The 17,548-nt window shown below is 38.5% G+C and overlaps 2 protein-coding genes across 2 annotated transcripts in view; one reads left to right on the top strand and one right to left on the bottom strand.

The window, feature by feature from the left end:
* Positions 1 to 4,217: 4,217 nt before the first annotated feature.
* Pfdn4 (prefoldin subunit 4) lies at positions 4,218 to 7,599 on the top strand. Its single transcript, XM_071690769.1, has 4 exons — positions 4,218 to 4,291; positions 5,524 to 5,628; positions 6,132 to 6,239; positions 7,029 to 7,599. The coding sequence occupies exons 1-4, from the start codon at positions 4,274 to 4,276 to the stop codon at positions 7,191 to 7,193; spliced, it is 396 nt and encodes a 131-aa protein (XP_071546870.1). The 5' UTR covers positions 4,218 to 4,273; the 3' UTR covers positions 7,194 to 7,599.
* A 2,753-nt stretch (positions 7,600 to 10,352) lies between these two features.
* Positions 10,353 to 17,548, bottom strand: part of LOC139764289 (dual serine/threonine and tyrosine protein kinase-like) — a 119,473-nt gene continuing 112,277 nt past the window's right edge. The window contains exons 15-16 of the transcript XR_011716340.1: positions 12,667 to 12,871; positions 10,353 to 10,559 (exon numbers count right to left, since the gene is read on the bottom strand). The gene's annotated coding sequence lies outside the window, so the exon portion shown is untranslated. The remainder of the gene's footprint in view (positions 10,560 to 12,666; positions 12,872 to 17,548) is intronic.

Here is a 17,548-nt window from a genome sequence, read left to right as displayed (position 1 = left end):
GGCATTTTGAGTCAAAAAGAAAAAAGAAAAAAAAACATTCAAATATATACTACTGAACCCTTTCAAGTCCCTGTCTCATACCTTAGACAATAATATGTGTTTGCAACATGAGAAAACTTTCTAAACATAGACATTCACGTATATAAGTCGCGTGCCTTTGACATTTTGAGAAAAAAAGAAAAAAACATTTCAAATATATACTACCGAACCCTTTCAAGTCCCTGTGTCATATCTTAGCCAAAAATGTGTATGCAAGGCTAGACTGATTTATACCTTCTCAAACTCCACATGCATGGCAGAGCAGTTGGGTAGAAGCCGAGAGAAGGAGAGAATACCACTCAAAATGCATTCAGTGGGAGGGAGGAATGATGCATTCAGTGGGAGGGAGGAGTGATGCATTCAGTGGGAGGGAGGAATGATGCATTCAGTGGGAGGGAGGAATGATGCATTCACTGGGAGGGAGGAATGATGCATTCACTGGGAGAGAGGAATGATGCATTCAGTGGGAGGGAGGAATGATGCATTCAGTGGGAGGGAGGAATGATGCATTCACTAGGAGGCAGGAATGATGCATTCACTGGGAGGGAGGAATGATGCATTCACTGGGAGGGAGGAAAGATGCATTCACTGGGAGGCAGGAATGATGCATTCACTGGGAGGGAGGAATGATGCATTCACTGGGAGGGAGGAATGATGCATTCACTGGGAGGGATGAATGATGCATTCACTGGGAGGGAGGAATGATGCATTCACTGGGAGGGAGGAAAGATGCATTCAGTGGGAGGGAGGAATGATGCATTCACTAGGAGGCAGGAATGATGCATTCAATGGGAGGGAGGAATGATGCATTCACTGGGAGGGAGGAATGATGCATTCACTGGGAGGGAGGAATGATGCATTCAGTGGGAGGGAGGAATGATGCATTCAGTGGGAGGAATGATGCATTCAGTGGGAGGGAGGAATGATGCATTCAGTGGGAGGGAGGAATGATGCATTCAGTGGGAGGGAGGAATGATGCATTCAGTGGGAGGGAGGAATGATGCATTCACTGGGAGGGAGGAATGATGCATTCAGTGGGAGAGAGGAATGATGCATTCAGTGGGAGGGAGGAATGATGCATTCAGTGGGAGGGAGGAATGATGCATTCAGTGGGAGGGAGGAATGATGCATTCACTGGGAGGGAGGAATGAGAGCCATTCAGTGGGAGGGAGGAATGAGAGCCATTCAGTGGGAGGGAGGAATGATGCATTCAGTGGGAGGGAGGAATGATGCATTCAGTGGGAGGGAGGAATGATGCATTCAGTGGGAGGGAGGAATGATGCATTCAGTGGGAGGGAGGAATCAAAGCCATTCCTTAAGCAGCTTGTCTGGTTCTGTATCTGGTCTGTTAGCCTTTTGATCTGAAATCTTGGATACAACTTTTGTTTTCTTCTTTTTCAAAGTGTTTTTGTACGTTAAAAAAGGACAATAATGTCTTGAGTTCAACTGTTATATCAAAGAACATTAAACCTGTTTTAAAGCTCAGTTTATTCAGTTATATCATAAACATTAAAATTGTAATTAATCAACATTAAGACTAATTAATTAACATTAAAACTAAAGTTTTTCGGAAGCAGGAACCAGTTCAATTCAAATTCATCACCTATGTCAAAATCTAAAGCACTCCATCCACGATATCAAAATCTAAAGCACTCCATCCACGATATCAAAATCTAAAGCACTCCATCCATGATATCAAAATCTAAAGCACTCCATCCATGATATCAAAATCTAAAGCACTCCATCCATGATATCAAAATCTAAAGTACTCCATCGATATCAAAATCTAAAGCACTCCATCCACGATATCAAAATCTAAAGCACTCCATCCACGATATCAAAATCTAAAGCACTCCATCCATATCAAAATCTAAAGCACTCCATCCACGATATCAAAATCTGAAGCACTCCATCCATGATATCAAAATCTAAAGCACTCCATCCACGATATCAAAATCTAAAGCACTCCATCCATGATATCAAAATCTAAAGCACTCCATCCATGATATCAAAATCTAAAGTACTCCATGATATCAAAATCTAAAGCACTCCATCCACGATATCAAAATCTAAAGCACTCCATCCACGATATCAAAATCTAAAGCACTCCATCCACGATATCAAAATCTAAAGCACTCCATCCATGATATCAAAATCTAAAGCACTCCATCCACGATATCAAAATCTAAAGCACTCCATCCACGATATCAAAATCTAAAGCACTCCATCCATGATATCAAAATCTAAAGCACTCCATGCACGATATCAAAATCTAAAGCACTCCATCCACGATATCAAAATCTAAAGCACTCCATCAACGATATCAAAATCTAAAGCACTCCATGCACGATATCAAAATCTAAAGCACTCCATCAACGATATCAAAATCTAAAGCAATCCATCCACGATATCAAAATCTAAAGCACTCCATCAACGATATCAAAATCCAAAGCAATCCAACCATGATATCAAAATCTAAAGTACTCCATCAACGATATCAAAATCCAAAGCAATCCAACCATGATATCAAAATCTAAAGCACTCCATCAACGATATCAAAATCTAAAGCACTCCATCCACGATATCAAAATCTAAAGCACTCCATCAACGATATCAAAATCCAAAGCAATCCAACCATGATATCAAAATCTAAAGTACTCCATCAACGATATCAAAATCCAAAGCAATCCAACCATGATATCAAAATCTAAAGCACTCCATCAACGATATCAAAATCTAAAGCAATCCATCCACGATATCAAAATCTAAAGCACTCCATCAACGATATCAAAATCCAAAGCAATCCAACCATGATATCAAAATCTAAAGTACTCCAAGCAAGCAAGCCAGCAGACTTCTATTCTTCAAACAGTGGCCATCGCTGACCTGGGGGCGTCACTCACCCTATCAGTAACACCTCGAAACCCGTGACGCAAAGGAACCGATACGTGACGGTAACGTGACGCGAAGGAACCGATACGTGACGGTAACGTGACGCAAAGGAACCCATACGTGACGGTAACGTGACGTGAAGGAACCGATATGTGACGGTAACATGACGTGAAGGAACCGATACGTGACGGTAACGTGACGCAAAGGAACCCATACGTGACGGTAACGTGACGCGAAGGAACCGATACGTGACGGTAACGTGACGCAAAGGAACCCATACGTGACGGTAACGTGACGTGAAGGAACCGATATGTGACGGTAACGTGACGTGAACGAACCGATACGTGACGGTAACGTGACGCAAAGGAACCGATACGTGACGGTAACGTGACGTGAACGAACCGATACGTGACGGTAACGTGACGCGAAGGAACCGATACGTGACGGTAACATGACGTGAACGAACCGATACGTGACTAACGTGACGCGAAGGAACCGATACGTGACGGTAACATGACGTGAACGAACCGATACGTGACGGTAACATGACGCGAAGGAACCGATACGTGACGGTAACGTGACGCGAAGGAACCCATACGTGACGGCAACGTGACGTCAGTGTGAACAGGGTGACGATGTGTGTGAACCAAAACCTTGAGCGACCCAATATATCAAAGTCGTGGGAGAACATATTTCAAATCCTCACATCTCAAATACATAAAATATAATATAAAAAAATATATAACATTCCTCCATAAACAGATCAGTTCTATTTAAATAAAATAATTCACCGATATTAGTATGTTTATGGCCATGAAGAAGTAAATTCGTTAATAAAAGAATGTGCCTAGGAATATATATATATATATATATATATATATATATATATATATATATGTGTGTGTGTGTGTGTGTGTGTGTGTGTGTGTGTGTAAAATACCTGGTCAAATAATTGTATTTGACGCGGCTGCATTCATATTTGAAATTATATTTGGTCAGTAACTATACGAGATTAATTTGAATATACTATAAAGAACTGACACACAATTGAAGTAATTTAGGTGATAATTATGAACATAGACACTAAAAATGAAATAATGAAATAACATTTTTGATAATTCAAGCATTTTCATTTGTTCCACCGGAAAAAAAATTAAAAATCATGACTTTTAGGAATTTATAAGATAAAATGTATACAAAAAATATAGAAATAGAATTTATAAAAGAAAAGTATATTGAAATACAACATGACTTTTATATTAATGGATATTTAATATATTTCGTGCAGTAACAAACGCGCGTCAGCATCTGCTGCTCTGGCCAAACGTAAACACCACAAACCATGACTTCAGTGACCAGGGTGAGAAATATTCCTCCAATTCTCCTCCAAATTAATATTTTTAACCTCTTGCATGACTCCTGTCCACGGGATCTATGCACATTTGTAATAATAATGGAGTTATGGCGTTAATTAAATAATACCGGGTGGTCGAAATGAGAGATGCATTCCCATCATGGCAGGTATACTTTTTTTTAAGCTTTTTAGGTGTTGATTTATATAATTGAGCTGTGATACCTGGTCAGAAGTGTAAAATGGTTAATAATCTACATTATGGTCTATAGAGGTCAGGGCGTTGTGATAATTCATTTATGGCGGCCACACCCATGGCCTTCCCCCACCCCACACACGCGCCCCTCCCAGGAGAGGCCTTATGGTTGGTTCTAATTTGATAATTAATCCTTTATTTTGCCTCATTAAGACCGTTCAGTAATTTGAGGAACGAGGAGATGTGGTCATTAAAGGGGATTACAATAACCATTTACGAATATAACATCTTGTAGAGGCGGGAAAGGATTGTGTGATAGTGGGGAGGGCGAGGATGATCAAATGGGGGGGGGGTCCAATCTGGGATTAATTACCTTGATGGCTGATGATATTTTGCTGTTAATCACCGGGAACTATGGTAACCTCGTCGAATCATTCATAGCAGCCAGCTAAGGTTTATCTTAATTTTTTTTTTTTTTTTTTGACGTTTTCTGCACTGCACTTCACCTGCATAGAAATGTTACTAAACAGATGACACGGAAGGTAGTTGATGGTTCCACTGCCTAGCCTCCCTGACTGTATCCCCACAAGCGGCTGTTCCACACACTTGCCACCAGCTCATCAGTTATAGTAATGTATTTGAATTAAACATCATGACTAGCAGGACGAGATTACGTGAGGTTTTCATCAGTCACGTTAATTCAAGGATGTCACTTGCCCTTCTGAATTATCTCTGATCTTCACAGCCCTCCCCACTACCACTTTAAGCCCCCTAAATAAAGAAAACCAATGAATTCCACCAAAATCCTAAAGCTTTGCAATAGACTTGATGAAATACACGTGTAATACCGTAGAACAAGGGTATTCCTATGCAAGGCTTCAGCAGCCAGTTGGGTGTGTCGTACAAAGAGTAGAACCAAGTGCCGCCTGGTAAAACGTGTCAGCACCACACTGTGCAATGCTTACAGCTATCACAGTAATGCTCTTCCACAAGACAGTTGTTATTACAGCATGTCATTGATATAAATACAATCCTTGTTTTGTAGGATTCTGATGTGCACATCACCTATGAAGACCAACAAAAGATCAACAGGTTTGCCCGCTGCAATGCTCGTCATGGAGATGTTAAAGAAGAACTTAAGACAAAAGAGGTAAGTATTGCATGGAAAGTAATCGTACCTTTACCTGTATGCTACTTATTATCCATAAAGCAGTGTGACATGGGTCAAGTCACACTGTAGCACCCCATTTACAGTGCATTTTGTGCCCAATATTAGACATCAAACCTATTTCTAAAAAGCTGTTCCTTTAAACAATGGTACAGCATTGTAGGCAACTGACAGACAACCATTCTTCTGGTCAGAAAATCCACCATTGCTCTTGGCAATTGTATTCTCACCTTCTATAGTTTAGGTTCAGTTCTGCATTTTGCCAGTGGTGGTTTAGTGTAGGAAAAAATCCTTCATTTATATTCATCTGTATACTGAAAGTTACAAAGTAACTTTTACGGTTACTGGTTCTGAAGTTACCTACGAGATTGCTAGGGATAAAGACGAATGAAAAATCAAAGGGTGAAAATCGTAAAGTACTCTGGATATTGTCAGCATCTGCTCTAATCTGGTATCAGTGGGACGGTAATATGTTTTGATTTCAGAATGATCTGCAGAACTTGCAAGATGCTGAAGATGAGATGATGATTGCCCTGGAGGATGACGAGAAAGTCCCATTCATGGTTGGTGAGGTGTTCATCATGAAATCACAGGTTAGTTTCACTTCGTACGTATGTACTGTGCGAACAGGTTGGCTACATTATCACTGAACATCAGGTCATTTTCCATTTCTGAAGAAAAAGGACTACACCAATCCCCTGTAGAGCAGTAGCTTATAAAGGCAGTTTTAGTTGCAGCTTTTGAAAATTAGGATAATCACTCGTTTAACTACACATAAACCCTCAGAGTTGTGACAGATATGATAAGAAATCATATCTTTGGTTTACTCTATAAAATCTTCTTTTCCTTCAATTATAGAATACCAACTGGAGTGCCTGTTCCATGGTTGGAAGCCTGTATATTCATGATTAATGAAAGATTATCTTAGAACATGAAACGCTGCTTCCCTTATATGTAACCACATCAATCTACACACGAAATAAAATGGAAAACTCATTTCCTGTCTCTTGCAAGCTGGCTTAGGCCTAAACTGCTTCAGTCTAAAACTGCTGTAAAATGGCCAGGTTGGAAAAAAATATTTTCCCAAATCTTAACACATTTAAAATTGTCATTTTCTGCTGTCAACATATGTGATGATCGTGAAAGTATTTTTTGCTACAAAATACAGTGACTTGAATACCACTTCAATTGAAGCTCTTCTTCTTCATTTTTCTGAGCTCTTCAAAATTCTTCCCTCATTTTCTAGGGATCTCTATTCCCAAACTAGATGTAGTTTCTTAAATTCTTTGAATTCCCTGTCTTTCTAATTTAGTAAAAGATCCAACAACATTGGACAAAGCAGTGGCTGAAACGCAATAATGTTAACCATAAATGTGTTCCAGGATGAAGCACAAGAAGCTATCAGTGGGCAGCGGGAGACCCTGCAGGAGGAGATCAGCACCCTTAATGGCCGAGCTAGTGAACTACAAGATGTAATGACTCAACTAAAGGGTGATCTTTATGCAAAATTTGGCAATAATATCAACTTGGAGCCTGAAGAAGAGTGAAAAAGTTAAGGAAATAAGAATCTGGTTGTAATCTGCACAGCTGTATTTGCCACATTTTCCTTTTTCTTAAGCAGAAAAGAAGGAAAATAAAAATGACCTTTATAATTTGAGAGATGAGGTCAAACAGTTTTAGATGATTTTTTTCCCTCTTAAAAACTAACTTTCAAGCGCCTTACAGCTTATAAGAATATTCGTCTAGTTTTGCCTGCAGATTTTTTGTTTCACTTTCCGATTTCACTGAAAAGTTGTCAGTCATTTTCTTTATGAAATCCATGAAATGTTGTCTGCTTCGTTGAAAGTATGGTGTGATTAGTCTTCATTTTATCAACTCACAGCATTTGGGTTTCAACCTTCACTTGTAGGTGATGCCCCTCTTTCATTATTTTAATAAAGCCCGTTTAGGAAAGTAGATTTTTTTATTATTCCTATGGTCTAAATTTTTGAGTTTCAATCAATATTTTATGAAGTAACCTGGTCCCAATGACCACCTTTTGTTGATAATATTTTGGTGAATTTGGTCTTCAATTCACATTTAATTACCTATAAGTATGGTACAGGGAGAGAGTTGTACAATTGTGGGGCTCTTTCTCATGACCATTCTTTGTCAACTGGTCTTCTATACCTGTAAACTAATGGCACTGTCTAACTGTTAAATTTACTCCATCCATAACCAGTAACACTAAACCAGTACTTATGAACATTCTTTTTTAAAAAGCTTGTTATCCAGCAATTAGCTATGGCCTTTGGCTACTCTTTTGTTCCATTTCTTGAAGAACTGTTCTCTACCAATATCACCCTGCTAATTTAAAATCTTGAAGGCCATTATCAGGTTACCCCTCTTTCTCCTCTCCTCCATATTGCAGATTTGCTGCCCTCATCCTCTCACTGTAGCTCAGTCTTCTTAATGCAATTATCACTTCTAGATGGTACTGGCATGCTCAAACCACCTCAAAGTATTCCCATTGCATTCCCTGGCATACCAAATCTCTCATACACCTTCTCATTACTCTCTTCATCCCGCATGCTCCTCTCAAATAAATCATTTCCACAGCGTGGACTCTTGACTTTGTGACTCATTCCACGGCCAAGTTTCAGCTGCATAAGGGAACCAAGGACTTTTCTACCCTTTACTGCTCTCTCCCTTATCTAGTCTTCTACATCACCAAACTTACCCAGGTTAGTTCCCAAATACTTAAATTTTGTCACCTCTTCCAGTCTTTCTCCCCTATATGTATTCTTTCACCCTGTCTTTTAAACACCATCACTTTCATAGTTCATCAAAAAAATAATACTCCACAGTACTCTGACCGAATCAATCCCCAAAATACTGACTTAAATTGTGTTTACACTTAGTACAATATCCCATGAAATGAAATAACTTAAACAAGAAACAAGTGACATGGCCCTTAATTTACTTAAGAAAAAATTTTGGAGACCAAATTTGTTGAACAGCAGTTAAATACCTAAAGACAGAATGGTGCGACACCTCCAAGACCGGTACCATCTCAATTACATGGCGTACTTCATTTTATGCAGAAATGAATAAAAGATTCTACCATCTAAATTGCCTCTTCATTTAAATGGTTGCCAACACTTTGATCCTTACTGAGAGCTATGTAGCTATCTTAGCCAACCCTTATCAATATTTGTCACCAAGTGATGAGACAATGAATTACTTGTTCCATAATCTATACCCTCAACAGTCAGTATATACATAGAAAGAAATCTTTGTCTCGGTCCACCCTTATTGCATATACTGTATTGCAATGAGTAATTATCATTTGCAATTACTATTTGTGTGTTAAGGGGAAACACTTTTACACTCGTGTTACCCAATCTCTTAACCTTGTATATATCTACCAGGTACCCGTTTTATTGACCCTGCCCCTACCATGATACTGTAAGAGCACAGAGGAAAAATTTTTTTATATTTGATTGGCTAAAAATCTTCCTATTTATATCATTGTGACACCATCTCATTTGAACACAGGTAAAGTGGATGGCAAACACTTTTATTCTGAAACATTTCTCAGCTACTTTCAGCATATTTTTGGGTTCTGTCACAACACTGGGAAATCCTAAAAATAAATTTCTTACTTTGGTATCATGTTTGCCTTTTTAATTCTGTCAACTCCAATGCTGTTTAAATTTTCCTTTAATGTAGTAGAAAATACTGTATTGGAGCTTAAGGAAACGCTTTTTCTGTTAATTCTACTCTACCTATTCTGAATTGATGAACCTTGTTTACCTGGCTCATGCTCTGCCCTCTAGATATCCGGAGTAGTGGTTTAACAGGGATTGCAATAACTGGCTAATGCTTCTGTAATGAGGCAGGCTACAGTTAGTGTGATATGCTCTGCATGTCACGCACTGGTTTGCTGTGGTAAAACTACAGGTCCCAGGAGGGAGGCATACCTGTGATTATTGAAATCATTATCTGACCACACATCTCCTTTGCATTTTCACTGGGCCGTAACTCATACCACAGTGAATGCTGGTCCCTCTGACTGGATATACATGAGAAGCATCTACCACTGATGGTTTAATGTTTAGTGAATTATGACTTTAAAGCTGATGAGTACACATGAATAATATTAATTGGTTATATAGAGTAAAAACTGTTTTATGAAAGTTCAGAACAAGAATTGTGTGATTTCTTTGATGCTATCTCTAGTTCTATGACCAGAGACAACACCTCTTGAAAAAAGATGGCAATTTGTTGAAATGATATGTCTGTCACATTTTGTCCAAAGTTAAACACAAGTCAACATAGGTTTGGTAATTCATGCTGTATAAAGTAACCTACCTTTAATTAAAGTCTACATTATGATGCCTTGTTCCTATTTCAGGGGTGGTCAGGGCTGAAAAAAGTCTCTGGTATACCTAATCTACACCCACCTCTCTAATGTGTTTCATCCACACTGCATATTCTTGGGTTCTTTCCTCAATCTATTTTCTTGCTTTCTTCTTCCAAGATGTCAGCTGTCTTTCTCACTTTTTTCCCCTTTCCATCCTGTATTTTTCTTTACCAACCAATCATGCACCCTCTCCATGTGACCAAACCACTTCATGGCATGTCACTTACCTTTACTGTGTGACACTACACCTAATGTCTTTCCCATATCCTACATCTACCATACATGTTCGGCAGTACTTACTCAAGCGCAACTGCTAAATTCACAAGCACCCCTCAGATAGATCCTTTCTGCAGCCTAAATTGTAGAACTGTTTGCTCTGCTTCATTTCCATGATAGGGCTGGCAAGATTAAGCTGTCCGTCAGTCCTCTTTTTGTCACCTGCATTGCATGGCAGATGCTTTGGGTTTACTATGTCTGTCGTTGTCATCGTCAAGACTTACATTTCAACCTGCAATTTAAACCAGATACTCATGAAATGTAACGCAGTTGTTTCCCAGCATCTACAGAACTGAATGCCAAGACCTATCACTGTAATTTGAAACAAGTCCCTCATAAAAAGGGTTTAACCTTGAATTTATCCTAACTCATAGCTTGAAAAGTATAAATCAGATGCAAATGAAACTGAACAGTTTTTCCCATCACATAAAGAAGTGATTGGGCTAAACTCCATAAATCCAGTTTGATTTGTGCCTGAGTTAAGCCCTATATAAGAAGGTTTCTCCTGGAACTTGGCTAAACTTCTTTGTCACACTTATGAAACTTCATACAATTGTTTCCCAGCATCCAAAGAACTAAGTGGCATAAGGGCCTTCACTCTATTTCATACCTTGCCTGAGTCAGGCCCTTTGTGAAATAGGTTTAACACAGAACTTAACCAGGCTCATAATGATAAAAATTCCACTAAGACCATGAAATTTATCAATTTCACTCTCTTATTTCACTTCCAGTAAGTATACTGTGCTGCAGATGACAGGAGTATTACATGCAATACCACTTTAGTATTTTTTACATCATTCGTTACCTTTTCATTCCATCACATACTATTTGTGTGTCACAGGGACACAATTGTGTTTTCCCATTTGTTTGGTATGTAATCTTTCTCCAGCCCAAAGATCAATACTGACTTATGCCTAGTTATTTCTCTTTTCTTACCACTCACATCCTCTGCTGCCTTTTAATATACTCTGCTTAAAGATGCATCACAATCTCTTCACATCACCCTCATCCATCTCTATTGTCATGATTTTCATTTACCCTTTACCTGGTGCTCTAATACCATTTTCTTTTTGATTCAATACCCTCACTACTACCTTTATCTTCTCTTTTTTTAATCACCGAGATTCGTGCACCCACCTTGTCTTTGCCAATACCATATATTATCTGAATTTGACAGCACTGCCAATACCTCCTTTTCTTCCAATGCCCTGTTTTTCATTCATCTACAAAGTTTTTTTGCCAATTCCCTACCCCAACCACTTCTCCATGTTTATCTATGAATTATGTTATGTTCCTATGCGAAGAAGTTATCAATCACAGAAATCCACAAGAAACTCACCATTCACAATTGCCTTTAGTAATCCTTTTGCTTCTAGATTCTTTTATCCATTACCAAATAATCCATCTAGGTGTTCTAATTATTTCCTTCCTCAATCTCCTCTCCATGTATATCAGGAAATAATGTTCAAAATACATTGTTTGCCAGGAACTCAGCTCTCTCAGCAAAGAAATCTACCAGCTTATCTTTTGCGTTCACAGCTGGTTATCCCAATCATCTAAAGTACATTCTACTTTCTCATTATTATGACCATAGTAACTATCTTTTATTTCCACCCCTGAATTAATGTGTATGCTCGTCTAATTATTTCCAAATCCTTTCATCTCAGTGTAACTTTTTTATCTCCTTAAACAGAAGCATGTGCACCCACAAAGAATTCTTTGTCCTCCATAATCTTGCAGTCAACCTAGACAGTGTTAGAATTTACCCATGCATTCCTTGTAATACCCTCCCAAACTCTACATGCCACTGAAAAGACTATGACCCCAAAGCCTTCTCACATCTCGTTACCCTTCTCCTTACCCATCCCCTTTCCTTTACAGGATCAGCATCCAAAGAACCTTATCAAGATTAGGGGTGCCTAAAGATTGGTAGATACAAAGATGATGCTATGAAGTTTAAAGAGTGCAAGTGCTTTTGTTAAGTCATTTAAATCATTCTTTAAATTCTTCTAGGTACATCTTAAGCTACAGAAACCAGATACAAGAAATGTCTTTCTATCAAAACCCCATACAGATGTTACGTAGGCTTCCTGGATTTCTTTTAGAGTGATATTTTGATGTAATTTAATATACCGACACAATACTCTTGGGAGGGCAAAAAACAGAAGGAAGAGGTGGTTGGAGTTTCTGAGTCTTACAGTTGGATTAACAAGTACTGTAGAGAGAGGATGGTGCAATACGCTTACCAATGGACTTTTTTTGTGTGTGTGTGTGTGTCTTACTGCACCTTTCCGATATCCAATAGCTTCATAAAAAAGAAAAACTTACTATTTCCTTACCACATTTGCATTGCAGCATTGATGGTCTGCTCTTCATAACCCAGTTAGATTTTTTTATGCAAGTAATTTGCACCTTCCTCACTTGTGACTCAAACCAGCATGGAGAATTTTTTTGATACTTTGATCATTCTAACAGTATCATAACACTTTTGAAAGTGGGGAGATGACCAGCAACTAAATTATCTGAAGACTGCATATGTCACTCCTGTGAAATTACAAAAAGATATACAGTACTTTTTACAGGTAGACATCAAAACAGTTTTTCATACAGAGTATGTGATGCACAATGGCTTTAATTTGCTACCCAAATCAGTGTGCTGAATTCATCAGCAAATTCTGTGAAGGTTGCTGCAATGTCTTTCACATATGAAGGAAAAAATATGCATTAATAAAACTGACTGACAAAGACTTTTTGTTTGTGTGCAGAATGTGTCAAAATTGGGTGACTTTATATACAAGTTGTAAAGAAAGAAATCTATCAATGGAAGTTTAAATGGGGAAGAAGGAAGATACTGCAACTCAGAATGGGTGTGGCTGTGGATGGAACCTTAGGGGCATTGGATGGAATAAGGGACTGAGTTCCTGAGTTGAGTAAGGAGCATATGGACGGAGAGGTCAGTAGACTGTAAGGACAAATATAAGTACGTTTGAAGGTGAGCCTTTTAGAGATGTGAGTCATGGGCACTGACTTCAAAACAGGGTATACAGTGGAAATATTTAGTATGAAATGCCAAAGGACAACATAATGGAGTGAAGCAAATTGATCGTGTAAGGAATGACAATGTAAGGGATGTGGTGGAATGTGGTCTGACTGAGAAGGCTGACCGAGATGTACTGAAATGGTCTCGACATGTGGGGGGGAAAAAATCAACTAAGAGGAATCATTTGCCCTAAGTGGAGGGAGCAAGGAAGAGGGATAAGCTAAAGTAGAGATGGGAAGCTGAAATGAGAGGAGGCTTGGGATTACAGGGGACCTAAACATGGGAAGGGCAAATAACAGGAGACGTGATGGTTCATGATGAGATTATCTGCATTTATGATACATGGAAAAGAGACTTTAGTAAGTCCCTCCAGCTCAACAACTGGCATAAAAAAAAAGATGAAAAGAAAAACCGTTCAGTATGGATATAATATGCTGTCACGGAAATTTTACTGAAAATTGTGAACTACTCTTGACTGAAGTAGCTTTCTCTTAGACTGAACTCAAACTGAAACAGCAGCTCATTAAGAAAAATAATCTTGAAAAGGACTACTTACTGATAACATATAACAATGAAGTATTGTTTTAACTATGATGTGAGAGTAATAATAATTTACCTTTACACAATATACTTTATTCCAATTTTCCACACCACTGCTGCTGAAAAAACTTTGCTTACACTGTTTAAATTTTCTCCCTTTTAAACTGCGTACACTTATTCTGGTCAGTGAATCTCTACTTACTATGAATCTACATGTAATCTAAAGAAATTTTTGTGCTGTCAAAATTGAGTATCTTGAAAACTTTGACATCCTTAGAGGCTGTTTTTTTATCTTAGGTCTCTGAGATTTTCTTCAAAATGCTGATTTCTGAGTGACAGAATTAGTTTTAATACTATGTAAATTTGTTGTTTTCCATCACATTTGATTAAGTTTGGCGACTAGAGCTGAACAGCACATTCCAAATCAGCTTTTGACCAGGGCATTTCAACAAGTGAGTATTGCATCAATTATTTTATAGCTATTGAGTGATCGGGGCCTGAACGTACCTATGGGGGAAAGGTGTGCATGGGATATTGTGAACTGGACAAATGAGGTCAATGGACTAAACCAGGGCATGTGAAGCAGCAGGGTTTGCTTATGGATGGTGAGCTGTGGCTTTAGTGCATTAAACATGACAGCTAGAGAATGGACATGAGCAAATGTGTCCTTTCTTCTTCTGTTCCTGGCACTACTTTGCTAAAACAGGAAATGGTGATTAAGTATGAAAAAAAAGAGATTTCTCTTCATGAAAGATGACATGGATGTGAATGAAAGTGGATGACAAGAGGTGGGTACTGTATGCACTTACTGATCCTGTAGCAAGAGTAGTGAGGAAGAGAGGTATCTTGGGTTGAATTGAGTGAGTACACAAGAGTACACATGGGTGTGTATGTGTGTGTGTGTGTGTGTGTGCCATTTCACGTGTGGCAGGGTGGCAGCAGGAATAGATGAAGGCAGCAAGTATGAATATGTACATGTGTATATGTCTGTGTATGTATATATATGTATACATTAAAATGCATAAGTATGTATATGTGCATGTGTGGGCATTTATGTATATACATGTGTATGTGGGTGGGTTAGGCCATTCTTTCATCTGTTTCCTTGTGCTACCTTGCTAATGCAGGAGACAACAACTAAGTATAATAATAACAATAAATATATATTCTCATGCCTTATCCCCTCAAGAGGATGGCCACAGCAAGTCTCTCTATAACTGGTAAACTTCAGAGCTGCTTTTTAGCCATTATTAGTGTTTCAACCTTAACAGACCACTGGCAAAGGGCAACTCTAAAGCCTGCTGAATGCTCCATCCAACCGACTGCTACTAACTAAAGTTCATGCCAAATGCTCCATCCTACTACTTCTACTTCATGCTCCTACCTAATGTTCCTACCTACTACTTCTACCTAGTGCTCACGTCTAATATTCTTACCTACTACTTCTATCCATCACTTCTATAATTTTGCCAAATGGCATGGATAAAGCATATTCCTCACTACAGGAAAAATCTAGAATTATGAAGAATGAGTTGTGTGAGTTCTGTGTTATCAAAAGTCAAGTGTGACAAGAAGAGACTTTATGTTTGTGGACAGAATGTCAGCAGTCCATGTGTGGGTGAGGCAGAGAAAAGAAACAGCTACCCGGGTCAGAGAAATGCAATTTGGCAACCACTGCAGCCCTGGCTCACTATGCAGCCACCATTAACTCTCCCAATACCTAGGCAGGTCAATGTAATTATACTGCAAATATAAATGTAAAGCAGGCAAAAGCGAATGCTTGAATTACGGAGATATGTCTAATGAATATACCTGGTACTTTTTATGGAAGTGGTGGTTTGCACAGAACATCAGATTGGGGAGTTGCAATGGGGTTCTAAGAGAGGTAAAGAGTATGTTGACCATGATTTTGTTATAAAAATTTGTGAGAAACACTAATATGGAAAGACCGAGTTAAAGAGGTTTTGAGTTATCAGGGCCTGAATATGTAGGATAGTGACAAACATAACTGAAGTAAGCATACTGGAGCAACATGATAAACAGGGTGAGACATGATGTCATTAAGGTTGAACTAGATCATATCTAGTGATAAGTGGAAGCCATAGAAAAGTCTGTGGAACTAGAGATTGGACGTAAGCAATAGGCCATTCTTCAGCTGCTCTTGGCACTAGCTTGCTACGTGGGAAACAGAAAACTAGTATGATACGAATGAAATCTAGCTACGTGTAGCATTATTTTACACAGCTAGGCATTGCTATTCAGATTTTAGGTCATTACTGATAATCACTCCTTGGTCTGTCTCTCATCTCTTAAATTTAATAATGGTTTACTGATTATTTCATATTCATAATTAGTATTTTTTGTGCTAAAATGAATTCTTTTACATTTGTCTACATCGGTCCATTTACCATGTCATTGTTAATAGCTAATTGCCTTTACTACCTTTGTGAGGCAACATTAAGAACTATTGAACAATGGCATCATTTACACGCATCCAATCTCTCTACCTGTTTAACTACAGAAGTTAAGAGACTTCTACAAGAGGGTCAAAAATAAAATCTTTTACACTATCAGATATTTATAAAATATAATAAATTTTTGCAGCAAATTACAAGAAAGATCATATACGTACTTATGATTTGGAAAGTACATTGCAAATGGCTTTTCCAACACATTTCAGGATTAACAATAACTTAGCTAGAAGGTAAAAAACCACTGAGGTGGCAAACAAGATAAATATTTAAGACTTCCAATGCATCTTTTCATTTTATTGGCAAGGCAAACATAGATTTACATATGAAACACGGGCTAACTATATACAGTTCTATACAATAAAAGGTCCATATCAGTAAATCTTTACATCGATGAATGCATCAGGTGAGGTATTTTGACTCCATTTTTCATTTGAGAATTCTTTTAATTCCGGGATTATAAACATAATTGACCACTTTACATTACAATGTATTCTATAATCCAAGTGAAAACCATGTAAGGTGTAACAAGAGAGGAGCAAAGTGTATCAAGTACTATATTGCATAAAAGAGGTGATAATCTTTAACCCTTAAATGCCAGGAGTCTTCATGTGGAGACTTATGAAGCAACTGCTGGGAGTTATCATATGAGTGCTCAAGTTCATGGACAATGTTTAAATTCCCCATCAATAGTTTACCATTTGTATGGATATTAAATGTAGCCTTAGTGCTCTGACACCGCTACTCTCACAGAGTACTTGGACACCACCATTCTCACAAGAGTATTTCTGAGGTGTAAATATACATGCAAATATGTGTAAACATATATATGTGTCGGAGGTGGAGGGAACGAGGAGAAGAGGGAGACCAAATTGGAGGTGGAAAGATGGAGTGAAAAAGATTTTGTGTGATCGGGGCCTGAACATGCAGGAGGGTGAAAGGAGGGCAAGGAATAGAGTGAATTGGAGCGATGTGGTATACCGGGGTTGACGTGCTGTCAGTGGATTGAATCTAGGCATGTGAAGCGTCTGGGGTAAACCATGGAAAGCTGTGTAGGTATGTATATTTGCGTGTGTGGACGTATGTATATACATGTGTATGGGGCTGGGTTGGGCCATTTCTTTCGTCTGTTTCCTTGCGCTACCTCGCAAACGCGGGAGACAGCGACAA

The sequence above is a fragment of the Panulirus ornatus genome, chromosome 49 (genome assembly GCF_036320965.1).
Source record: "Panulirus ornatus isolate Po-2019 chromosome 49, ASM3632096v1, whole genome shotgun sequence".
NCBI lineage: Eukaryota > Metazoa > Arthropoda > Malacostraca > Decapoda > Palinuridae > Panulirus > Panulirus ornatus.
Note: the sequence above shows the minus strand (reverse complement) of the source record. Positions and strands in the feature narration are given on the sequence as shown.

Coding starts and splice junctions, on each gene's coding strand:
- Pfdn4 (XM_071690769.1), top strand. Junction 5,629..6,131: donor AAGAACTTAAGACAAAAGAG/GTAAGTATTGCA, acceptor TTTTGATTTCAG/AATGATCTGCAGAACTTGCA. Junction 6,240..7,028: donor TGTTCATCATGAAATCACAG/GTTAGTTTCACT, acceptor AATGTGTTCCAG/GATGAAGCACAAGAAGCTAT.